This window comes from Emys orbicularis, chromosome 5 (genome assembly GCF_028017835.1).
Source record: "Emys orbicularis isolate rEmyOrb1 chromosome 5, rEmyOrb1.hap1, whole genome shotgun sequence".
Taxonomy (NCBI): Eukaryota; Metazoa; Chordata; order Testudines; family Emydidae; genus Emys; species Emys orbicularis.
In genome coordinates, this window is record NC_088687.1 from 118,670,955 (window position 1) to 118,698,249 (window position 27,295).

General features: G+C 39.2%; 1 protein-coding gene across 1 annotated transcript in view; it reads left to right on the forward strand.

Annotated features, from left to right (window-relative positions):
* SLC2A9 (solute carrier family 2 member 9) overlaps positions 1 to 27,295 on the forward strand; it is a 162,948-nt gene that overhangs the window by 52,026 nt on the left and 83,627 nt on the right. The window contains exons 7-9 of the mRNA XM_065404795.1: positions 7,238 to 7,413; positions 14,161 to 14,271; positions 27,048 to 27,149. Of these exons, the coding sequence (XP_065260867.1) occupies positions 7,238 to 7,413; positions 14,161 to 14,271; positions 27,048 to 27,149 (389 nt within the window). The remainder of the gene's footprint in view (positions 1 to 7,237; positions 7,414 to 14,160; positions 14,272 to 27,047; positions 27,150 to 27,295) is intronic.

Below are 27,295 nucleotides of genomic sequence, written 5' to 3' on the forward strand. Positions count from 1 at the left end.
GTCAGATTGAGTGACAGGGACAAGGAAGGAGGTGGGTGCTAAGTGAGCCAAGAGGATGAAGGAAAGATTGGAGAAAAGGACCAAGATTTTCAAGCCCGAGTGCCTAAAGTTATGCTCCTAAGTTCTCATTTAAACTCCTAAATAATTGAACTGAATCAGTGTCACAGGGACCACTGATTTCTGTCAAAGCTGCGAGGTACTCACCACTTCTTGAAAATCAAGTCACTTGGTAGGTGTCTAAATATGGACATAGGTGCCTCACTTTAGACTCCTGGTTTTGAAAGTCTTAGCCAGGGTCTTTGAAGTAGGCTGGAATAGGTCTATGGAGAATTTTAAAGCAAGAGAGAAGTTTTGAATGAGATCTGCCAAAGAATCTTGTGAGCTGTTTGTGGGGGTGTTGTGGTAACTCTCCTAATTACATTAAAAAGGGTTGGATTTTAAAGTGACTCATGTACTAGTGTTATCTTTTTCCAGCAGTACCAGTGCATTTAAAAATACCACAGATGAAAATTGTACCAAACAAAGTCGTTATGTGTGTGCTTTTGCATCATAAATTAATCCATTACTTAAAGACTTAATTATCTCACAGTACATTTTTTTAAAACCTATTTCCATGGTAAAGGGAGAATTTTGAGACATGTCATAATTTTGATATGTCTGAGGGAAGAATCCCAGTCTTTCAGCTCAGGACTGCGGATTTGTGGCTGTCAGATATTTGATCATTTGTGAAATGTCTTCAAATGCAGTTTTGCATTCCTTTTGGCTGGGTCAAACTCTCAGAACAAATCAGAACACTTAGAATTAATAAACCACACCACTAGATGGAGATCAACATATTGTACAGGTTATAGTAATTCATTTACAATAAATGTAGGAACTTTATTTTGTTTCTGGCATGAATACTATTCCATATTCTGTTCCATTCTGCATAAATTATCTTATACCACCCTTGTCGCTTTAGTGTCTGAGTACCTTCCAGTCGTGCACTAAGTGACATGACTAACATCTGTTATGTGGGTTCATTCTCTCTCTCATCCTCTCTCCTGGGGGAGATAGGTATATGCAGTGGAGTGTTTTGTTTTAGAGGGTTTTGTTGTGGTTGTGTGTTTTGTAAATACTTAGAATACTTCTAGGTTTTATTATAGGTGTTTTGTTTTAATCCACACTTCTCTTGCCTGGGCAAAAGTCTCTCTCTCCATTTCCTTCTTTGCAGTTTAACAAGCAGTAAACACATACAATAAATAAATATTATTAATAAAAACAAAAAGTGCAAACCAAATAGGACAACTCCCATGTTTCCCACATCTCCCTGGCTTGGTTTCTAGTGAGCACAACCTCCTGAAGCTAAAATTCATCCCTGTGTAGTGGGTGAGCACAAGAGCTATGCGCCACTTTAGCCTTATTTTGAGGAGTTAAATGGTGCATGGGTCTGTGCTAACACTCCATCCTGAGAGATACCCAGGTGCTGACTTTAAACAGGCTCCACTGCACCTGATCAAATCCCATCTGTTAGTTCCATCCTTGAGCTGCCTCTGGCTGGGAATTAACTCCATAACCTATAGGCCATACCCTGCTCTCAGGGACACTACTGGGATAGGTTTCAGTGGTAGCCGTGTTAGTCTGTATCAGCAAAAAAAAAAAAACGAGGAGTCCTTGTGGCACCTTAGAGACTAACAAATTTATTTGGGCATAAGCTTTCGTGGGCTAGAACCCACTTCATCAGATGTGAAGCACCCCACATCCTTTCGTGTATTTATACCTGCTCCTGTAGCTTTTACTTCATACATCTGATGAAGTGGGTTCTAGCCCACGAAAGCTTATGCCCAAACGAATTTGTTAGTCTCTAAGGTGCCACCAGGACTCCTCGTTTTTTTACTGGGATAGGGTGCAGCAGAGCTTTTGAGGCTTATTCCAGACTGTGCCTAGAAGACCTATATACTCCATCATGTTGCCACTGATGTCAGTGGGACTGGGGTTTCTCATGTAGAATGAGGATTGAATTTGTCTCATCCATTTATCAAAGAAAAACTGGGGGGGACCTGAAGACTTCTGAGATGCACATACTGAATAAAACCTGTCACAGATTTGACAAAATAGGCTCTTTAAAAAGCCAATGCTGAATCTGGGCTTTAAAATAACTCACCTGTCTTGTATCTAGTGCCAGCGACCATTGCTTATAGCATAGCAATAGCTCTTGTGTCATGTTTTTAGTATATATATTCGGAGAATGACTTGATTGCTAATCCAGAGGCCTAGGAAGTGGCTTGCAAACTGGAGGAGGATTTCAGAATTGCAGGAAAATCTATCATCATGAAAGCAACATTACCAAAACCTAATTGCAAATGATTTAGTAGTTGAAATGAATTTTAGCAACCAATTTAGTGGAAATTACTTTAGTGAGTAAGAAAAGTGATAATAATGGGCAGTCTTAAAAACTGCTCTTCTAAATTTAGAAGCTTTTTTGAAACGTGAGTCTTATACCATTTAAATTTGAGCTAGTGGTTTAGAGTTGAAAGTTTCCATGTCCTAGTACCAATCATTATGGTACTAGCATTTGAGTGCAATGTATCTGGCATGGTTGCCTGAGACAGATGAAAGACCGGGTGGAAAGAAGTCTAAGAGATGCCAGAGGAATAAGCCCTTAGTCATTGTGGCACAACAGCAAAGAAGTGAAAATAAAGCCTTCCCATAAAGATAAAAAGCCAGCCAGCCACAGATGGAAAAGTAAGTGTTCCAGGTGGGGTAAAAGTGAAACAAATCATTCCTTTTTGCCAGGACAAAAATTGCCATTGCACTCAACTTAATTTTTTTATTTGAGCTGTTGGAATTAATAAAATTAGACATAACTGACTGAAAAGCCCCATTACTGCACTCTGGCCATCTCCCTGCCAGTGCAGAATTTATTTCCTTCAGTTTATTGTCTTTGTGCTTTGCTGAGTTTAAATGATGCGAGTGTCTGAGCTTTCTACCACTTCTCCAGGCAGATTCTTCCCTAGTCAAGCAGGCTTGAAAAATCCTAGCAAATAATATTATTAACTTATAAAATTATATTTCTGACATTATTGGAAGAGGTGGGTTGGAGGAAATTTCAGGATAAGTGTTGAGTAACATGAAATCTTGTTAAATATGCTGGAAAGGATTTAGCGTTGTAGGAGTGTGCTCTATACTCTGCATTAATGCAGGAAAGTACTGGTTTGTTAGCATTCACTGGTGTTTCAAGTATTTGTGAAGTTTTGCTGTTGGCAATTACATCTCTATTCTTAACTGCAGGGAGGGAAAGGAAAATAGATACCTTTTTTTTCTCCCTTGTGCTCGATTAATCATTTTCTGTACTTACAATTTTTGACTTCCTCCTCCGTTTAGAAATATACCAACCCCCCTGTGCAGAATGGACAGATTGCTTCCTTTTTACTTGACTGCACCTGTATTTTGACTGCATGCCCTACAGGGATGTTGAGGGTTCTGAGAACAGGAAAAATAAAGAAAATTGTGCACTGACCTGGTTTACGCCAGTAAAAAAATAAAACGATGCATTAAAAATATGTGAAGCTCTTTGACGTTGTACTTCTTATTACCTTCCTTATGTGTTGTTCTTCAATATTAGCATCCTTAACAATAAAGGATATAATATGTAGGTAGGTAGGTAGGTAAGTAGATCATTAAATATACTATACACCTCTACCCTGATACAATGCGACCCGATATAACATGAATTCGGATACAACGCGGTAAAGCAGTGCTCTGTGGGGGCGGGGCTGCGCACTCCGGCGGCTCAAAGCAAGTTCGATATAATGCGACTTCACCTATAACGCGGTAAGATTTTTTTGGCTCCCGAGGACAGCGTTGTATCAGGGTAGAGGTGTACCTAGATTTACTTCTTCTTTTATAGCTTATACCAAGCTCTACATACTTTACAATAATTTAAGCAAGAATTAAGTACATCATTTAAAAAGTATAATTCAATGAATAATACCGGTAATTTTTCCATGAAAAAAGCTTGGCCCCAACCACAAAACAATTAGGATTTGTTTATTAACCTACGTCTGCTCAAAAGACCTGCATAAATAGATGAATCTAAGCAGTGTGCCAGAAGTTTTAAAAATAATCTGGTCTGTGTTGCACCAAAGGGAAAACTGTGAGTTGCAGAGGAAAAAGCCCTTTAGGTATAATGCTCTGCTAGCAGCCCTCTGTCTTCCGAATGAAGGGGGCTCCTGCATGGATGCCTCTCTTGGTACCAGTGATGGTAGAATGGAGCAGTGAGAGATGAGGTCTCTTGAGAATGCAGCTCTCAAAGCAGTTAGGTTGCTATAGGTTAAAGCTAATGACCTAAGATTTTCAAAAGTGACTATTGTTTTTGTTTGCCTCCGTTTAGGTGCCCAACTTGACGTACCATATTTTCAGGAAGTGATCAGCAACCACCCCTAAAAATTAGGCTCTTTAAAGGGTCTGTCTACACTTCAATTAAAGACCCATGGTTGGGCCATGTCAGCTGACTCAGGCGTCTGGGGCTCAGCCATGGGGCTGTAAAATAGCAGTGTAGATGTTTGGGCTCGGGCTGGATTCCAGGCTCTGGGATCCCGCAACGGGAGAAGGTCCCAGAGACCGGACTCCACCCTGAGCCAGAATGTCTACACCACAATTTTACAGCCTCACAACTCGTGACCCACAAGCCTTCATCAGCTGACGTGGGCCATCTGCTGGTGTTTAATTGCAGTGTAGACGGACCCTAAGAGGTCTCAAGTTGGGCATGAAAAAAATGGAGGCATCCAAAATTGCTAGACAATTCTGAAGATTTTGGCTAGGTCCTTTTTAATTCCACTGAGAACTGAACTGGTAGCTAGCACAGGTCCTGGAACATTGATATTATGGGGTTTTTGTTTGATTTGGGTGACATTCTTAATAACATTGAAATTCCACAGTATGGCCTATTTCTTTGCTAGATAATGCTACAATCCAGGAATTTTAGACCTTAAATGGAATGTGGGCATTTCAATCGTCATGACTGAGTGTATCTGGCTTTATTAGATATCCAAGTCCTTTGTGCGGTCTAAATGAGTGGCTGTGCACATTATGCCTCTGTAGATAATACTTTGCAAAACTGTGAATAATGTGAATAAGCCAAAAGTACGCTTTTTTCTTTCTCAGTAAAATCAAAGCAATGCTATCACTTTTCTTCCTAATAAAATAATAATAACTGCTATTATTTCCTTAAAAGGAGGAATTTTAAGTGGCCTGCTGAGTAAATAATTGTTTTTGAGACTCGCCTCTTACAGTGTTCAGAACAGCCTGCTTACAGGAGCCTTTATAATGCAATTGATTCTCTGTAGCAGAAATAATTCCAAGGTGTCGAACATTTAAATATATGTTATGAAGCCAACCCCCAGGATATGTTCTTGGAGATTTTAATAAAAATATCAGCAATTTATAGCACTCCCATAGGACGACTTCAAAATTAAGGGTTCTTTGAAAAGTGACTAATGCTTCTGGAAATGCTTTGTGCATGAATGCAGTAGAAAGCTTTTATTGTTCACAGTGAAAAGTTAATGCAGTAAATCTCACCCATTATGTTATTACACCAAAGTGGTTTTTTTGTTTTTTGGCTGATGCATGTTAATGAGGTATAAACACGGACATAAGGAAAGTGATGTGAATTAGATTCCCAGTTTTCTATATACGGGAACTGGGAAAATACTAACTCCTTTGGGTAATTCTTTCCAACCATTTAATACACCGAGTAGTTGAATCCTTGGCTGTAATCTGTCTGCATAAAGAAGAAGTTGAAGTTTATTGTTTTAGGAAGGGTAAAATCTTTCAGCCCCAAATGTCTGTTCTTTCTTGGTTTATAATAATTGCACCTTTCTGCTTTTTCTCAGTCCATTTCATCTTCAGAAACAAAGTCTCTTGATCTCATTGCTACTTGCATTTGTTAGGTGGGATTTTCACCTATTTGCTTGGCCTAACACTGCTCTCTTTGAAGTCCATGGTAAAACTCCCATTAACCTTCATGGAACTGAGTTAGGTAGTGCTTAGTGCTTTAGAAAATCCCTCCTTTGTTCTGGATATTGTGGTGATGGGTGCTATAGAGATACCATAGATACATTGGATACATAGATCTCTGTTACAATCAATGTTAAATAGTTCTCTGTGAATTCCAGACTTCCTCCTAAGTTTTTTCTCTTCTTTAATGTAAAGAATCTGTATTGTTTTGTGACATAAACAGAGGGAAGGGGAGGAGGAAGAATGTATTGGCACACAAATACATAGGCTACATAACTAAGAGTGTTTTTGTATGCTGTACATAAAATGACCTCTTATTTATTTTAATTTAAATAAATGTTCATGTAGTTCAGACGTTAAGGCTCTTCCCTGCTAAAGCAGGGGGGCAATTGCCTCTAGTGCCTCCACTGATCAAAATTGCAGCACTATCACAGAGCTGGAGAGGTGGGATTTTCAGGTCACTAAAGTTCCATCATTTGGGACTTGATGGGAGCGAGATTAGTCCCTTAAAAGGTTAACTCCTTGAGGCAAGGACCCTGTCTTCTTATTTAACAGTCAAGCGCCCTGTAAATCTGTGGAGCTGTAGGTGAAATTAATTATCTCTTCCTATAGATCTTTGCCTCCACAACTCTGTTTCTTTTTAAATCACATCTTAAAATGTCCCACTTCTCCCTTTCCTATGCATTGGTAATGTCATTTTCCTCCCTGGTTTTGGTCTTCTGACTAAAACCTTGCCTATGCTACCAAAAATTGCCACTCTGATGATGAGTGTCATCAACAGGTGCTCAACAGGTTGGCTACATAGGTAGTCAGAGCCAAATGAGGTGTTCAGTACCACTTGTGAAATCCTGGTTAAAATTTCCTTCAGTTTACATCTCCATTGTCTTTTGCATTGTTTTGACTCGGTAAAGTATTTTGGGATAGAATTTGTATGAAAGACAAAAAATAAAATAAAGTGACTGATCTTGCAAGATGCTGAATGGCCTCGACGGCCATTGCCTTCAGCTGGAGTTGAGCAAGCTCAGCAGCTTGCAGGACTGGGCCCCAAAATTGCATTCCATTGTAGTGATGATGGTGAGCTAGGCCATGCTCAATAAAGAGGGAGCAGAATAGCTACACGAAAGAGGTGAAAAACATTCAAAGTGTTTTTAAACGTATTCAACCTTCTGCGAAACTCACCTGTTTTTAAAAATAAAGCATATTAGGTTTCTTGCTAATGTCTCTGATTGTCCATTTGCAGCGTTCCGGACCTTTCTTGGGAAAGATGATGTCTCTCATGAATTAGAAGAGAGTGACGCGCAGAGAAATGTTAAATTAGAGTCTGTCCTTCAACTTCTGAGAAACCGCTCTGTGCGCTGGCAGATCATTACTGTGATCATCACCATGGCCTGCTACCAGCTATGTGGGCTAAATGCTGTAAGTATTCCTTTTCAGTATGCGGCCTTCTAATGGGTCACACCTTTTGTTAATCAGTATTTATATGTCCTCATACTTGACTATCTTCATAATTTTTCATTTCTCTGCTATTCCTCATGATGGTGTCCCTAACCTCTGTTTGCCAGAAGCTGGGAATGAGCGACAGGGGATGGATCACTTGATGATTACCTGTTCTGTTAATTCCCTCTTGTGCACCTAGCATTGCCCACTGTTGGAAGACAGGATACTGGGCTAGATGGACCTTTGGTCTGACTCAGTATGGCCGTTCTTATGTTCTTATGACTGTTATTCATTATTTGTGTTGCAGTAGCATTTCAAAGCCCCAACTGACAACGGGGTTAGAGCTAGCAAACTGTTCTTGTACATTTTACTGAAAAATACAGTTTTGGTCTTCGCAAAACTATTAGTGAATTTGACATGAATTCGCCTGAAAAATAGGTGCCATTGGCAGCCTCCCTGTAATCTTCAGTCTATTGGTTAGAGTGCTCACTTAGTAGATGGGAGATATGGGTTCAACTCCCCCCTCTGCTGATGTAGAGCAAGGGCTTGAACTTGGTTCTCTTACATTGCAGGAGGGGGCCCCTAACCAATAGGCTATGGGGTATTCTACTATTGGGCTCTCTGTCTCTGTGATTGGAGCTGTTTTGAATAAATAATTAAATAGCCATTGGAACAGGGACTTGAACTTGGCTCTCCCACAGCCAAGGTGCATACCCTAAACACTGTGCTTGTGTGTGTGCATAGTTTCCTCTCTCTCACTCTTTCTCCACTCCCTCTCCTTCCCCCCCCCCCCCATGAATATTCATTGTCATTCATAGTGGCAGTTCACAGTCATTCACATTCACAATTTTTGGATTTGGTTCAACCAGACCCAATTTTTTTAACTGCCAGTGAACTGAAAAATCAGTTATTTGCCCAGCTCTAATTGGGGTCTCTTGTGGGTAACCTTTTCACAAGTGACTTAGGCATTTAGAGGCCTATGTCCCCTTGATTTTCAATGAGACGCATGCTCTTAGGAGCATAAAGTCCCAGTTTGCAAAAGTGAGCCCTTAAGGGTGTGTCTACACTGCAGCTGGGAGCGAGGCACCTGCCCAGATAGACAGACTCATATTAGCGGGGCTCATGCTAGGATGCAAAAAATAGCAATGTGGCTCTTGCAGCCCTGGTGTAGGCTCAGGATAGCCACCCGAGCTAGGATTCAAGGGGCAGGATGGGCTTGTGCACAAATGGCTTGTCCAGCCTCCCTTAGTGCTGCAACATCAATGTTGCTATATTTAGCTCGGTAGTGCAAGTCTGTCTACCCAGGCTGGGAGGCTCACTCCTTGCTGCAGTATAGACATACCTTAAAAGTTACTTAGGCGCTTTTGAAAATGTTACCTAAAGTGATAATGAACTGGAAATGTAACCCAGGTAACGGAAAAACTTTTCAACACATACGAGAAAGAAGTCTAAAAGATTTTCTTCAATTTTTAGGGGACACTAGAAAAAACCTAGCACAGTAGGTATTGTTTGCTTCTAACTGCAAGATTTCAGTGCTAATGACAGGTTTTTTTGTTCCTTGTTGTGGATATTTTGCGATGAAATGAAATGGAATTATCTTGTCACCCATTCTTTGTTACAATTTATCAACTCAACTTATAAGTGAAATAAATGACACCTACAGTAAGCAACACAGACTACTAAAGTTATGTGTTTGCATTGCTTTAAAAAACCCATAGAGATATTTTCAGGGATATAAGGAGAAATTTGTGACTTCTGGCATATTTGAAAGACCAAAATTGCCCAGCTCCAATGAAATATGACATGCTTTATAAGCAAAACACCATATCTTTCCTGGTGGGGTATAATTTTTTTAAACTATTGTACATGTTCCAAAACTAATGCAGCATTTATTTTAGGCAGGCACATTTTGAAATCAAGCTCCATATAAAAGTATCAATTGGCAGTGCCCTGTAGCCCTAGGAATTGGGTATTTTTATCTCATTTTTTGCTTTGTTTTTTTCCTCATATAATTCTGCCAATAATGTAAAATTTGTTACACAAATTGAGTTTTGAATTACAATTTGAAACTGATTTTCTAGTTAAATTATTATTATTGTAAAACCTTCTGAGATGCCTGCAAGAAAGGTGCTGTGTAACAGAAATTGGCTAAAGTACATACTGAATCACTGTTTCACTTGCTTTGTTATGCCACTAAGAACTTAAGACATTCTAAGAAAAGGGTAAGGTACCCGGACAAACCTGCTGCTCTTTGGTTGATGTACATTTTATAACTCTCCCTACTCTTTTCCTGCAAAATCAAATCATAGCCAAATTCAGCTCTCTGGTATATTTACTGGGTTCCCATTAAGGTAAATGGAAATCATGCATGTGTTCAACGACAAAGTTTGTCCCAAGAGTTTTTTTTAACTTAATTACACTATTTGCGTCATATTTCACAGTAACTTATCCAGTATGTTCATTACTCTTTGTGGGAAATATCTCTCCCTGAATTCCTTATTTAAGACTGAATTCAGCAAGGTATTTAAGCACAGTTCTAAATTTAAGTGGATGAATACTTCCATTCCGTTGATTATTTAAAGTTAGGAACATGCTTAAATACTTTGCTAAATCAGGACCTTACTTTTTGTACATGTGCATACCTTAGTTTTTAATTCTTCACCAGTATAAACAATCACTATAAACTTGAAAACGTAATCAGAGACTTAGTTTGGGGAATGCTAAGCATTTCTAAAAAATCTCTTGGTACACAGAAAGTGTCCTCACACCTAGGCATATGTTGGAATCTCGGTATCTAGTGGAAATTGCCATTTTAATGTCTACTGGAGTCTACTGATTATTCATACTATAGGAGGGCACAAAGAGCGAGCAGGTTCTCCTTCTTTATAGGATCTAAAAGTAGAACAGTGCAAGTATATGATGTCTTGCATGGTGTATACTGTTTTCTCAGATTGGGCCTGATCCAAACCCCACTGAAGCCCATGCAAATAACTCCAATTGATTTCAGTGGATTTTGGATTAGGCCCCCATTTGGGGCAATGGGACTGAGAGAGAAAGATCCTACTGTCCTTTTGGCAGGAAAATAAGATTGTGCGCATGCAGGCACCCACCCTCTCCTGGTGCAGGTTTCTTGAGATAGTGTTATTTTAATTTTGAGAGAGAATTAACGTTAAAATAAGTATAGCCTTTTATTTCTCAACCATGCAACCATTATTCTTACAGGCTTGACATAACTTCCATCGGAATCCCATTGGTTTCAGTGGGACTATGTGGCAATCAGGATTTGGCCCATGAGCAAGTATTTTGCCTGCTCAGTCGCAAGCATGCAATAAATCCATTCTCACACAGACACAGTATTTTAAGTGGATTAACATTCTTTCTGATTTCATCTGAGAGTTCTTTACAATATGAAAATCCTTCATAATATTAAACTCTAAGATCCAGTTGGCCTGTGGTGGCCTACTAGCCAGGCAGGGCTTGCCATATGTCTTGCCCAGATGGTTGTCCCAGAAAAAAGATTGGACTCATCCTTCCACATTTATCCAAGAGGTTCAGATCATTCCCAGGGGAAATTACCAAGTGGCTGCCTTCTGTAATTGTCTAGCTGGTATCTTGAGGAGTATATCTAGCAATGATTCCCTTTAAGGCTTTATCTTGTAATAAAAATTCTCACCATTTAATTCCAGCAAGTACATTATTTTGTAGATGCACCAGAAACTATAATGAAGACATTGATGATCATACTACTAGATGTAATTATGGTGAAACATTAAACAATGAATCACAATATTCAAAAGAAAGCTGTATTAGTTTCTACTGGTTCAATAAAAAGTTATACACCCCTACCCCGACATAACGCGACCCGATATAACACGAATTCGGATATAACGTGGTAAAGCAGCGCTCCAGGGGGGCGGGGCTGCACACTCCGGTGGATCAAAGCAAGTTCGATATAACGCGGTTTCACCTATAACGCGGTAAGATTTTTTGGCTCCCGAAGACAGCGTTATATCGGGGTAGAGGTGTATATGATAAATCTATATACCATGGACACGGAATTAACTTCAAAATATAAATTAATAATAAAGTATCTCAGCCTTAACGTACACATAAAACAAAATTACGTGAATATAATTTCTCATCACTGGTGAATTTGATCTGTTCCTTTTCTCTCTTGCTTCCTATTTAATATAATTCATTTCCGACTGCTTAACATACACCATGTGCAACCTTAAGATAGAATTTTGAGGGATAAAAAGTTTCTGATAGAGAATCAACAAGATAGTTTAACAGAGGGCAGAGTAACTTTATTCTGTAAATTATGTTTAATGGCAAAGATGCTGGAATATTTTATCCAGATTACTAAAATAAATCATTGGCGTTGGTTATTCTTCTCTCAAATAGTTATTCCTTAGTGTGTGAATTGCACAGGAACATGAATGCTCCTTTTGCTCTTTGTTTCTGCCATGTCTAGTTGAGCGGAACCGTTTTTTAATAGAATCATATTGTCCACGGGTCAGAATTGGGAGAAAAAGATGGTCATACTCTTCCAAGCTCCACCCACACAAGGCACCAAGTCAGAATGTGGCGTCACATACTCTCTGGGCTGCTTGGGTTCAGACACCCTCACTAGGATCCATTAAGACCCATGTGCTTTGGTGGACTTATCAGGCTTGGTTTCCCCTCAGTGAAGCTCATATGCCCCACTGGGCTTTTTAAGCTTAGCTTCCCTTTGAAGGGGCTTTGGTCGTCTGCTGGCATCTTCTTGTTTGGAGTGGGAGGATTGTCAGTCTCTCCCAAGCACCAAAACAAGCTGTCAGTCACAGTAGGTTGTCTTCATGATATGATCATTCCTCTCCTTTCTTACATGCTTTGCTGAACAGTGGAATAGCTAATACTTTTACATGTCAGCCCCTTATCATTGGGCATCTGAGTTTCCATTGAGATGAATGGGTCAGGTCACTCCTCTCAGAGCTATTGTTTGAGGTCCTGCAAAGGCATGCAGAAGAGTTATGCTTGCAGCTGCATCAGTTACATGCCGTTCATATTGCTCATCCAACAAAGCATTTAAACCTGTACTTTAAGTCCCATTGATTTCCATGGGATTACTCAGGTGGTTGAGGGGGGTCAGGGCCAGGGCCAGGGCCAGAGTGCTCAGCACTTTTCAGAATCAAGCCCCAAAACTCTGTGCACTTTTTATAAAACGCAAGGGCATGCGATCAAGAGGATAAAGCACATGCCCAACATTAAAGCTCTCCCTCCAAATAAACCTCCTCTCCATCTGCCTCAATCCACCCACTCCCCAGATGCCCAAGAAAATAACTGGGCCATGCAGCATGTCCAGATGCAAATTTTGGCTCTGTCCAGGAAGCCAAGGACCCCTGAAGGGCGTAGGCTCCATGTTATTTCTATGGGAGATGATCAGAAATGCTTGTTCTCAATAAAGTTGGTTGGGAGTTTTTTGACTAAATGATTTTTTGTCAAAAAATGCCAGTTCTTCAACACTGAAACTGTTCATGAAACAAGGCTTGGTTTCAACAAATTTTCCATCTCGAAAAATTTTTGCAATTGTCAAAATGTTTCATTTTTGACATTTTCATAATGAAAATTTTTGGTTTTCTGGTTCAAAACAACTTCATTTTTAAATTAAGCTAATTAGCCAAAAAAGTTACAAATGTCAAAATTGAAACAATGTTTCTCAATTATCAAAATTAAACATTTCAGTTGACCCAAACCAAAATATATTGAGATCAGTGTTTTGGTTCGCAAGTATTTTTGAGATTTAGAAGTCCCTGTTCAAGTGGCATCTGAAACCTTTCTTGCTTCCTTTTTTGTGTTTCAACATCTATACACTTTTGATATTGTTGATGGGAAAACCTTGCAATTTCATAGATTTTTTTTTTCTTGAATTCAGACCCATTTTGCAAAATTGAAGTGAAATCCCTAAATCTCAAGATTTCGATTTTCTTGCATATTTTTTTTCACAACACTTAAATATTGTAGCATGAACTTTGAGAGCAAAATGAAAAATATGAATTCTCTGCCTCGTGTTTAAATATGAGTCAAATTATGTGCTACCTTCTTTCCCCTATTGAATGCCGTGGGGTTACACAGCGTGCAAGGTAACACTCAATTTGATCCCAAATATCTGGTTAGTGCATATTTTTTAAAAAGGGAGTTGAGAGAAGATTTTTGGTTTTGTTTCCTTTCATTGGCTTTGTAGGTCCAAAGCACTCTCAGAGATTCGATAAACAACTTCAATGTAGCCATTTATACATAGTGCACAAGTACAAATTACTGCCAGCACAGTGATATATTGCCAAGGGGTGTGTGTGAGAGACTAGTTTTCTGACATGGTTGTGTTTTACTCCCCCTTTTCAGTCTGTTATGCACAGGTGTAAATATTACAGGTGACTCCACAAGGCGTAAAAGGAAGTACAGAATTAGACCCAATATTATATTTCAGCTTTTATAATTTGCCTTTTAGGTTTTATCCGTTTTTTTGCTCAAAGTTCTTGATTTGTGAGTGAAGAAACAAAAAATTATACATCCATCATGTGCCCCAATTTAAGATTTATAGTCACTTTAACACTCTCAGGCAGCTCATCATGCAATATTATTTGGCTTTTTTTTAAGTCTTCTATTTATATATTCGAATTAAATGTTAAAGACCCCTTTTTCAAACCATGACAGCTAATGAAGCATTTATTTTGTTTTTTTATATAGATCTGGTACTACACAAATAGCATCTTCAGTGAAGCTGGGATAACTCATCAACTGATCCCTTATGTTACCTTGAGCACCAGCACTGTTGAGATTTTGTCTGCTGTTTCTTCCGTAAGTTGAATGATAAATTGGAGATGTGTACATTTGATGATAAATAACCCCCTTAAAATTACTTATTTAATGTTGAAATAAATAAATGTTACTGATTTATTATTTCTTTATTCATGTTCAAATACTTTATCAGCAACCGTATATTGATGATTAAGTTCAACAGCTTGAAAATACCATAGTTGAATCCAATTCTAGACCTACTTTCCATGACTGTGTAGGGTGTATAAATCCCAGAATGACATTTAAACTGCATAGCGACTGCTTTAGTATGCCAATTTATCCAGATAGTGAGTTGCGAGACTGCTCATGTAAATGAGCAGAAAGAAGAGCATAGAGAAGTTCATCCTCAAGATCCCAACTCAGAGTTGGGCTAGCTAAAAAGGTAAGTCATTTTGGACTTCAGAAACTGTAACTTCTTTCATTAGCTGTCAAAAAGCGGTGCTATGACAATTATTCCATAGTGATTAATGAATATCAAGCAAAAAATTTTCACCTTTCATGGTGTACATGCAAATGTTTATTTGTACACCAGCCTGTCATTTTAAACAGTGATGGGAAAGATAAGCAAAACAACCGCAGTGATGATGATGTGGAGGATCCAAAGTTCCATGATCTCACTTCTGGCCCCTTCAGTGGTAGCAAAGACAAAGCTCTTTAACACCAGAATCTATAATGTGCCGTGAATTATACTGAATTCAAATGCTAAAAATCCCCATAAAGCTTTTGACGGAGAAATAGTAGCCATGTGCAGTCCCCCCCTCCCCCAATAGCAAACTTGATTAGACAACATGATACACTATTGTGACAAAATAAAACTGAAGGTACTTTCAGTAGTTGAATAAACTGCTGTTAGTGCAAACATATTTTTGTTTGCACTATTATAATTAAAATATTTAAATGTTTTTGGAATGCGACATTGCAAACCAACAGATTGACTGCATAGGTAAATTTCATACTTTTTGATTAAAGCTTTATCTGCATATATTCTAATACCATCAATATTACATAATCATGTTGGGATTTAAAACATTTTTAAATGTCAGAGAAACAATCTTGGCAAAAAAATCCATTCTAGTAGGATAACAAGTGCGTTGTGGCCTCTTAAATGTTATACTAAACCAAGCTATCAACATTATTTTCATATTGTACGGGACATAAGGAAATCTTAAATGTCACAAAAGCCTTCTCTTGATCTTTGTACCTTTCCACACATCTATTTTTAGATTTGTGACAATCTCAGTTTAGATACATGCCACACTTTTAAATAAATGGGACATTATTTTAATATTTCTTTGTTTAAGATAAACACAGAAAAGTGATTTGGCAGATATTTTTATATGGGGAGGATGCAGATTTTTGTTTTCTGGCACTGAAAATTAGATGGAGAAGGTTCCATGGCATAAAGGCCATTCTATAAATAGGGTCTGTTGTCTTTTCAGTGGGTTCCATACTGTCAATTTGTAGGGCATGTTCAGAATACATTGTTATATCTAACAGGAAATGGATATGTCTAAGTTAGTTCCCGGTATCTGTGATTTCTTCAGTAAGTTTCTCATGCCCACAAGGTTATTTTTAATTCCCTTCTTTTATATTCAGTCTGCTTGCTGCGCCTCTGGAAATACTGATGTATGGAAATCTCTAACTCTTCAAACATGCTCTTTTGAGATGCACTGAAACATTGCTTTATAGCCTTAATTTTATTTCAAGAATCCTCAGGCACATTTTATTGTTCCTGTTCCAAGGGACACCAACTTGAATTTTACATTGCCATTTGAAAATGTTATACCTTCTCTTCTTACAAGTAATTCCTAAGACTACTATAGTTTGAAGAGATTGAAGGCGGTATGTTTTTCTTTTCTTTTCTTTTTCCCCTAGTTTGTTTGTTTTTGTGCATTTGCCAGCATTTTATGTATGGTCAGTTTCACTGTTTTGTTGATGGCAAACTGCATCGCTCTCCTGCATTTGCTCTGGATGGGAGTTTATAAGCACATTCTTCCCAAAGAATCTGCAATAGGGTGTTTACAAGTAGCAACAAAGCTGAAACTGAAACCAGATCATCATCACGAATAGAACCTAGGACCAACGCACAAGTCCCTACCAAGTGAGCTAATGAATTACCACCATTGTCGGATAGCAACAGTAGACTTTTATCCTCTTTGTGGACTAGCAATTAGAGGGTCCATGATGCAATTAGGCAGTAGGTTATACAGGCAGCACGCTGTTGTGTAAAAAGTCAGCTGAGCGTTTGGTAGTAGTGCTTTGGGTCTACCCAACAGACAGGAGAGAAGAAAAACCATAATATATATTTTTGATAAAGAATCTAAAAAACATTCAATTCACAATATATCCTTAATACAGTAACAGAAAATTCAAATAGAAAGTGTCCCTTTAACTTATCTTCTGGGAATAATAGCCCAGTAATAATAGGTTGATGTGATCCTTGAGGAAAAACAAACATACAATAATTATAATTAAGGCTAAGATTTTGTCATGGATATTTTTAGTAAAAGTCACGGACAGGTCATGGGCAATAAAGAAAAATTCACAGAAGCCCAGGACCTGTTCCTGACTTTTGCTAAAAAATATCCATGATAAAATGGGAATGGACTGAGCAGCTGTGGGTGGCTGGGAGCTCTGGGGCCCCCACAACCCATGGGGGCTCAGAGATCCAGGGTCCCCCTGCTCCGTGGCAGAGGGGAGCTGCAGGGTCCCTCTGCCCCTCCCCAGTAGTGGGGAGCTGCAGGAATCCCCCTGCCACCACCACTGCAGTGAGGAGCTGTGGGGGTCCCCCTGTCCCCCCCCAAGGTGGCTGGGCACTCCGGGGTCCCCCTGCCCAGCTGTGGCAGCCAGGGAGCCGCAGGAGTCCCCCTGTCACTGCCACAGTGGGGAGCGGCAGGTGCCCCCTGCCCCCCGTGGTGGCCAGTGGCTGCGGGGGTCCCTCTGCCCTGCTGCCGCAGCGGGGAGCTGCGGGGTCCCCCTGCCGCTGCTGCGCCGAACTGCCAGGATCCTCCTGCCCCCCGCTGCCCATGGCTGCTGGCAGCTTGGGGGCCCGCTGCCTCAGGCGGTGGGGGTATCTCACAGCTCTCTGCTGCTGTGGGAGGCAGCAGGACCCTGCAGCTCCCAACCGCAGGGCTGAAGTCGTGGAGATCTTTGTAAGTCACAGATTTCATGACTTCCGTGACCTCTGGGACAAAATTGTAGCCTTAATTATAATGTTAATTTGCCCCTTTATAGCACTGTCTCTTCAAAGCACTTTACAAATATTATCTCATTAATACATAGCCATTATATTAATCTATTTGCTTGCTTGCTATTAGCAAGCTTTAATTATAGCCCTGTCACTCTTTCTATAGAGTAGAAATCCCAACGGTCACATAAACAAATGAGAACTTGAAAATTAAAATGCAAATATTGCTGCAAATACCACTGTTCCCAGGCTCATTCCCAGACTGAAACTCCTGTCTAGTATGATTCATGAAACATCTACAGCCATACCACTTTGTGCTCCAGCACTTATGATCCCACCAGTTCAGGGGGCACATGCTGGGTCAGTATTTGAATGAAAGACCAAAGGAAATTTAAATGCTGCAGGAAGTGGTCTCAGTGATTCAGTATAGTAGATGACATTCTTCATTCTAAGCCGTTGCTGAACCAGTGTCCTAGTTCATTGTTATGGAGGACTGTGCTGCTGAAGTTACTGCTTTTTCTTCTTCTTATTATTATTATTTTTTAGAGATGTAGAAAAATAGCGGTTTTAGCCATGTGTGCTTGTTAAATATCCCATGGTACTATTAATAAAGTAGTAGGGGTGATAACCCAAAACTTCAGGTCGCATACAAACTCTGGTTACCATGTTCTCCCTATCTAAATGTCCCTTACATTTTCAGTCAGGTAGGGAGTCTTCACGTGATGAACTATTAATTATCTAACAATTCAAAGATCCAGTTGTGCAATGCATACTCACATTAGTAATTTCATTTACTTGAGTGGTCCAGCTGAATTTAGTTTGTTTGTGAAGCACTTTGGAATCCTTTGGAATGAAAGATACTGTGAAATCTAAGTAGCTCTTTTACAATTATTATTATTTACTAATAAATACAGACTGTAATGAGAAAATATCCTTTGTCAGTATTACTGGTTTTTAAAAATTTACAGCAGTTTCCTACAAAATATCCTCTATTGCTTTTTTCCCCAGAGAGTGCTTGTGAAAAGATTTACAGCCTTTTAAAACAGCATTTTCCCCTTAATAAAATTAACCATGGAACAAAAAACCGTGTTAATTTTATCCAAGAGCAATATTTATGCAGAACATCATCTATAATTTTATCCAGCTATAAATAATTGCCCGTGCAAGCAGACATTTGCTTTTCTAAATTGGCTGCCATGCTAATTTGTTTAGACTGCATAACATTTCAATAGCATGAATTTTTAGATGATTAAACTTTTAATGTGTTTTGCTTAATCCTACGAAAGCTCTGCCAAATATGTGTGGTAAGTGGTAGCCAAAGAATACTCAATGATTTATTCAGTGCGTAAAGCACCGTATTCTTCTGGTCTCAAAGAATGATTCACTAATTAATCTCTATTCATGGGCTCATCCTCATTTTGCAGTTTTTGAATGTAACTGTCTGTGATCTTTATGAAGCAAATTTGTGAGCTGAAAGATACTTAGACTAGTATCACACCACATACAAATGTAAAATCTAGCAATGCTATAGTAGTGGAAAATAGCTACCGTCCCAGGAAATTTTCAAGAGCATTAGATATTCTTTTATGTGTATGTGTATGTAGTGGTTGTCTTTTACTACATGGGGAATCTGGACTCAATAATGTAGTGCCAAATTATGATCACCTAACGCACCCTGAGTAGTACCTTAATCCACATGCATATTGAGGTCAATGTGACTATTTCTGGTTTAAGATACTACTCAATGTGAATAAGGGTAATCTGGACTGTTAGGTCACTTTTTATAAACCAGTATTTATAAACAACTAATATTGGAGTGATGAGGTAATGGCCTTCTGGCAAAGGGGACACGAGAGGCGCCTGGTGGTGGTGTTGGCTGGCAGTGGTGGCTTGTGTTGTGTCTATGCACCACCACCACCATTAAGGCTCAGAAGACCGGTCCTTTTTTTTTCCCTTTTGATAATGAGAGTTGGAAATACAACTGCCACAACTTTGTTTTATTTCTCTGGAGTATCCCAGTGCTTCATTCTTTGCCTTGCCACATTTGCTGCCCTCCTGCTTCTTGTGTTTGAACTTAGCATGCTGTGCAGTATAGTGTCTCAGATCATGCCTCGTAAACTTGAATGCTAAGTTGAAACCCGAGACATGACATCCTGTGCTTGGATACTACTACAAATGAATATTGATAATGTATACGTTTTAAAGAAATATTTACTATTCCTCAGATTATGTGAAAAATTCTTGAAAGGCATGTTCGTTTATTATTCAGTCCATATATAGGTCACCTATCACGAAGCATCCAAACACTATTCATTAAAAACCAAAGTGCCAAGCACTGAAATCTACCACAAAGAACCAACCATTTCAAATTCTAGTTTAACTAAGGCTATGTCTACACTGGCACTTTCGTCGCTAAAACTTTTGTTGCTCAGGGGTCTGAAAAAACACCCCCCTGAATAACAAAAGTTTTAGCGGCAAAAAGTGCTGGTGTGGACCGCGCTTCATTGGTAGGAGTGTGCTCCCAGCAACAAAGCTACCACTTCTCGCTGGAGGTGGTTTTATTTTGTGGCCGGGAGAGCTCTCTCCTGGCGGTAAAGTGCGACCACACAGCACACCTTACAACGGCGCAGCTGCAGCAGCACAGTCGCACCATTGTAAGGTGTGCAGTGTAGACAGAACCTAAGAAAGTAATCTGGTACAAGGCAAAACCCAGCATTTCCTCCAACCACCTCATCACCAAAAGGGGTCACTTGCCAAAACCATAGTTTAATGGGATGAGAGGAAGGGAGTACTATAATAATACTTAGCTCTTATGCAGTGTTTTTCATCTGCAGATCTCACAGGAGAGAAGCAGCATTATTCCCGTTTCTCAGATGGTGAAACTGAGACAAAGAGAGGTTAAACAACTTCCCCCAGGTCATACGGTCAGTCAATATGAAAGCAAGGAATAGAATTCAGGTCTCCAGAGTCTTGTTCCAGTTCCTTGAATCATGCTCCATTTACCCTTACAAATAGCTCTTGTATACAGGGTTAGAAAGACAGAGAGTGGTCCCAAAAACTTCAAAGATAGACCAACTGAAACAGATGGGGACTTCAGCATGCCTAAAAGATATTCAGCAAGGGGAATCCCATGGACCTCCTTCAGGAGGTGTTCCTCTGCTGAGGACCTTTTGACTGATCAGACTGAACCTATAGACCAATGCCATCAGTTGCTGACAGCCCCCTGAATGAAGGAAATGTTCAACAAGTTGTCATATGAGGGCATAAGAACATACTCACCCAAGTTGATGCAAGAGCCAAGCAGGGCATATATTTATTAAAGTGTGATGTGCCCAAACTGGGTGCCTCAGGCTAACCGTCTAAATCCATATTTAGGTACCTAAATAAAAGCGGCCTGATTCTTTGTTTCTTTTTGCAACAGGATAGTTCATGCTATAGGAGAAATGACTGTGCTGTGAATAAAGGGGCTATAAGTAAAACTATAAATCCACCTCTCTGGTTTGTCTATTACTCTTTTCTTGGACACAAGTGACCGTACCCTGAATGATGAATAGACATGAGAGTGATGTAAATTTGATTATCTACTTAATCCTACTGCTTAAGATGGAAATAGCACAGAACTGGCAAGTCACATTAATCACATGAGTCTGAATCTAAAGAGAAGCTCTTATTCAGGACAGTATCAGTCAGAAGCATGTCAGGAGAAAAAAGGAATATAAGTAATGATCATTTTAATATTGAAAAGTAGTAGAGCGTATTTAATAGCAGGTCTTAAGATATTAAGAGAGTATAATTGGGAGTTTTCTTAATAAAACTTGGGGGTTGGGGAAAATTTGAAATTTGAGTATTCAGGAACCTACCATAAGAACTACAGAATTGGGACCTGTTAGCAATTCCACTTCAATATAATCATTTTCACCACATAAACATGCTCAGATTTTTTGAATATGCTCTGATTTCATTATGTTAACACCAGTCTCTGCAGTTGACTCAAGTGGAAGTGATTGGCAGTTGTTTTTTTAACTGTGTATTTATTCAAAGGAGTTGTCAGTCAGAAGGTAGTTGTGTGTGATCTGTGATACAGAACATAGTTCTCTTATTGACTGGTGATATATGAAGTTGCTACCTGAAAAAAGTTACATCAATGGAATTTTAAGGTTGCAGTATTAATTGCACAGAAGTCAAGAACTTCAGTGTTATGTTAATCACAGGAACCACCACAACTCCTCCTTCCTGTATGTGTGTTCATCTCACAGCGAAGTGCTATATTTTGTACTATTTGGCAGGTAGCACAATCCAGTAATAGAAAGCCGTTGCACTTTTTCTGTAATCATAGGTGAACACATGTAGAATTTCCTTTTATGCCATATACAGTGGTTTTAGGTACAAAAAGATTTCTACCAGTTTTTACTGGTTTGAGAAATGTTCCTAATACAGATAAATGGTGAATGCAGAACCATAAATGCTTTAAAACTGGTAGAAACATTTTTCACACAGAGTAACTCAAAAACATCTAAGTGGGTTTTGCTAATTAACAACTTTTGAGCAAGTTATCATCTGTCAAAAGAGGGGCTTATCATCAAAGTCTGTATGTTATCTTAACTATAGCATTCTTTACCAGTGAAACATGTAATAACTCATAACACTCTCAATAACATCTATTACTTTCTTTTTATTTATTTGTTGAGACCTTCTTTAGCTTTCTATTTAATTTCAGTGGAGCATTGGAATCAATAAGACAAGGGGAATGGGAAATTCAGGAAGTATTACCGTACTATAAATAGAAATACACCGCTACCTCGATATAACGCGACCCGATATAACACGAATTCGGATATAACGCGGTAAAGCAGTGCTCCGGGGGGGCGGGGCTGCGCACTCCAGTGGATCAAAGCAAGTTCGATATAACGCGGTTTCACCTATAATGCGGTAAGATTTTTTGGCTCCCAAGGACAGCGTTATGTCGAGGCAGAGGTGTAATAAATATGTAGTGTGAAAAAACATGGTAAACCATATACCAGACTGTGAAAACAATGCTTTGGTGTAGTTGTGTTTTGCTTCCTTTCCATTGTTTTTTTTTTTTTTTTTCCCCCACTGAAAACCAATCAATATTAGGGAAGAGTCAAATGATTTCTTAGTTAAGAGAATATTAAACTTTTATACAAGATGTAAGGATTTGGTGCCACTCCCAATCTGCTTGTAACGCTGTGGGTATGTGCATACACACACACACATACACAAAATGGTCCAAACTTTCCCCCCTTCCTGGGGTTTGCTTTATTATTCATGTAACTGCCATAAATTTCAACCTAATCTTGGCTGTTTCTTAGATTGCTCCTTGTATGAAATCTTTGCTCATACCCCTAGTTTCCTTTGTGTCACGGTGACATTCATACCCTTTCTCTATTACAGTACAAAAACACAATGTTGTGTAACAGAGAAGGTTTCCCATTCACAACCACCACCAACTCGTATATTAAAATTAAGAAATCCAGTTATGTCAAATGCATTGCAAAGCATCCAATCACCAACAACTTGTAGAAAGGGCAATCTTCATCCAGCTCTGTTCAACATGTTTCTCATCTCTCACAACCATAAACAAATGTCCTACCAGAACAAGGTTATCCATGTGCATAAATGTTTTCAAGACTGGCTCTTTACTGGTAATTGAGGGCTGACAACATCTCACAGAATTGTTCAGCACTTTATATATTCAAGTCTCAGACACTGAAACTATCAGAAGTTTTTATAATGTTCAAATTTTAGAGTGGCTATTGCTTATTAGATTCAAAAGGGGACAAAAGTTTAAAATATAGCATGAAATTGTAACTTGTCATTCCTATGTCATTATAGTCCTATTTTATGTATATAAAAAATTTAAATCCTTAGGTAAAGCCCAAACCAGTTTCTTTTGCTATTTAAAATAATAAAAACCTCTTCATCTTATTACTTAAAATAACTAGAACAATCCAAAGATGAAAGTAAAATGAATGAAAATAGTGCTGGAATCCAAAATAACTTGAACTGTAGACATGACTTCTGAAGCATGACCATATCCAAGCACAGTCCACAACTGAAACTACAGTAGCATGACATTTATTTAACTTGAAAATAAAAATACACCTCCAGGACTGACATATGGCAGGAGAAGTATTTGTAAATGCTTTCAAGGAAAAAGAGGTACAGAGAAAAATTGAAGCTAGTTTTTAATTGTCTTGTGTCTTATTTTGCACTAGTTTCCATTGTGCTTTATAGATGACCACCTTATGCCGAGGGACAGACTCTGTGCATGGTTTGTATGACAGTTTAACAGAAGAATCCAGTTTAACAGAGGAATTCTGTTTTAAAAGATAACACCATTCTCACTCTTACAAATGAATAACACTTCTTTTCACTTGCTCCATAAACTACTTAATTCATTAATTAATTAATTAATTATAACATTCTCTCTAATTCTGTTCATGACTTACTTCCTACAAGTTCATCTGGGTTCTAGTTTTAAGGCAATAATGATTTACATTTTGGTTTATTGTGGTGAACTGCAAAGCTGAAATGAAAACTGAGCCCTGATCTACTCTAAAAAGTTTGTACCGGTATAGCTATGTAGTTAGGAGTGTGATTTTTTTTTTTTTTTTGCCAACTTAACTATGCTGCTGAAAGCCGTAGTGTAGAGGTAGTTATGTTGGTATAACTGTGCTTCTACCAGCATAGTTTATGCTGGTTTCCAAAGAGGCATAAATTACACTGGTATAAGCACTTTCATACTGTCAACAGTAAGCTGGTATTATCTGTGTAGTTAAAACAGCAAAACTTTCTAGGGTAGACCTTCCCCTAGCCACCCTCAGGTAGGGACGTTCAGAACATATTCCTATCATACTGTGGGAGACATTCAGCAAAGAAATACATTTCTTTACCTTTTAAAATTATTTTACTCTCTCTGTGAAATTTTCTGGCATGTTCTGTTTAGCTACAGGCATTGGTGTTTTCTATGACTTCATTATTGGAATCAGAATTACCCAGAGGGGGAAAGAGTTATATGAAGGTAATTAACTCTCTCCTGTTTGGTCACCACAGACTGTATTATGGGGACTTCCCTGCATAGGGGAGCTAGACCTGGATCATGCAAGTGGCTGAGTGCTCTGGCACGGGTCCAGCAAAGCACTTACACATCTGTTTAACTTCCAACACATGAGTAGTCCCATTGTGAAGCATGTGCTTTGCTAGATCAGGGCCAACATGCTCAGCACCTTGCAGGATCAAGTCCCTAGGGCATGGTCTACTAGTTGACGCACAGAGATCTGTCTTCTATTCCCAGCTCTGCCAAGGACTTGCTGTGTGAGATTGGGAAAATCTCTTGGGCTAAAATTTTCCAAATACCTCTACAATAGGGTGCCTCTGTTTTGACCCACAGTTACTGGGCTTGAGCGTGTTTACTTGTGCAATAGGGAAGGATAATTCTCTCCACTGCTAATGAAGTTCTGTGGCCTGTGTTGTGGAGGTCAGACTAGGTGATTATAGTGGTCCCTTCTGGCCATAAAATCTACATGGGTTGGTTTCTTTGGTCTGCTAAGTTCACTTAGTGCTGCATATCCTACACCAGCTGCCCCTACATGCTTCCAGTGTAAGGGAGGGTTGGGAGGTGTGTGTGTGGGGGGGCTGTGATGGAGCCAGGCTCCACTATGGCAGATTCTCTGCTGGTGTGAGCTCCAGTGGCCAGAGTTAAAGTTGGCCTCCTGCTGCTCTAACTTCTGCTGGGGCTGGTGATCACGGAGCTGCAGGCAGCCACTGCCACTGTCACCTGTGCTCGAGCAGAGCTCATATTTAATGGAGAATTGGGGCCTATGAATGGGTACTCAGTGTGTCTGAAAAATCAGACCATAAATGTCTCAGGTGGGCGCCCAAAATTAGTGGACACTTTTGAAGATTTTGCCTCAGCTTTTCTGTGCCTCCCCCCTCTCCCCCATAAAATAAGGATGTTAGGAATTACATGCCTCACAGGTTCAGTTCATTCATATTTGCAAAGCACCTTGCGATTCTAAGATGGAAGGTGCTGTAGTATTATGTGTTCTGTCTTGCATGGGTGCACAACAATGAAAGGAGGGAACCAATGGAGCATATTGGCAGTCCGTGAAATATTGGGCCTCTCAGGATATGTCTACACATCAAAGAAAAATCCGCAGCTGGCCTGTGCGGCTTGGGCTGCGGAGCTGTTTCATGGCTGCGTTGACTTTTGGACTGGAGCCTGGACTCTATATGGTGGGAGGGTCCCAGATCTTGGGCTCCAGCCCGAGTCTATAATTCTACAGACCAATGAAACAGCCCTGCAGCCCAAGCCCTGTGAGCCCAAGTCAACTGGCACAGACCAGCTCTGGGCTTTTCTTAGCTATGTAGACATACCCAAAGAATGCCCCAGGCTAACCCCAGTTTTGGCTTTAGCTTCTCCAAAAGAGGGTGAGGAGGAATAGGAAGCAAGGTGGCTGCAACCCCCATGCCTCTTCCATAACAACTAGCAGAGCTGAAATTTGTGGAGAGAGTACCCACTGCACAAGTGTTGTCCTCCCCCTCCACATCTACAGACACGTGCCTGCCTATAACACAACTCTTCCTGGAATTCCATGGCTTCAAACCACCACGGAGCCCCATGTAATCTAGAATTCATTTCATTTCTGCATTTCACCTTTCGCATGGGTGATGCTTGAACTCAGGCTTTTAGTCCAAGGTAACTATTTACCTGGAAAATAAATATTTGATTCTACCTTTTTAAAATCATCTGAAGAAGTTATTTGACACATACTTTTTAGATTTCAAGTAATGTTACCCTTTCTTCATAAAACGATTTTAATTAGTAATTATTGGTGGGAATAGTATGTTAGAAAATGTTCTGATGTGTCTGGTCTAAAATGTATCTCACTCATCTACTTGAAGTGTATGAATCTAGGAAAATCAAATTATTTTATACTAACCCTTTTTAGAGCTCTTTTTATCATATTCCTCTTTAGCAGACATACTCTGATTTTATGTAATTTTTTTAAATTACATTCCTTTGTCTGCAAAGTAGTCAACATAAATAAATGAAAAGGTGCATGAATGCACAGGTTTCTGTGTATCTATGCCACGTTTGAATGAGATTTTATGATTCATAGCTTTGTATTCCCTTTGATCATACAAATTAAAGTAACTGTTATGTAAGAAAAGTTAAACATATTTATTTGATATCCACTTCACTAATGGAAATTGAACCTACACCATTGCACTTTAAGACAATCAATTACAAGTTTCACATTCTTCCATCTATAATCTTATTATGGTTCTGTAGGGGAAAAAAATTAACCCAACTAAATATTACTTATTTGCTCTATTTTTAATGAGCAAGGCTGAATATTACAATTACCCGTTTTCCAAAATATGTCAAATGATGTAATCTGACTGTAATTATGAACACACTGTAGCTGAGAATTAACAAAATGAAATTAATTGTTACTATCGCTGGTTTTTACAGAGCACCTAACACTTCACTGTAAGAATTTTGTTAATTAACGAAGCTCTACTGGTTCTTCAGGAAAGTAAAATACTATTTCTTCTTATTCAGGGCTTAGCTGTTGAACGGCTTGGACGTAGACCTTTACTTATTGGAGGTTTTGGTTTGATGGTCATCTTCTTTGCAATACTTACGGTATCCCTGACTTTACAGGTACAGTATATTCATTACATAACTATTCTCTTTCATTTTTCTATTTTAAATATCAGGTATATAGTACTTCTTGGCTTCAGCTTCCTTCTGTGGACCATTCCAACTTTTGATGAACTTTAAATGATGGCCTATTCTGAAATGGAGAT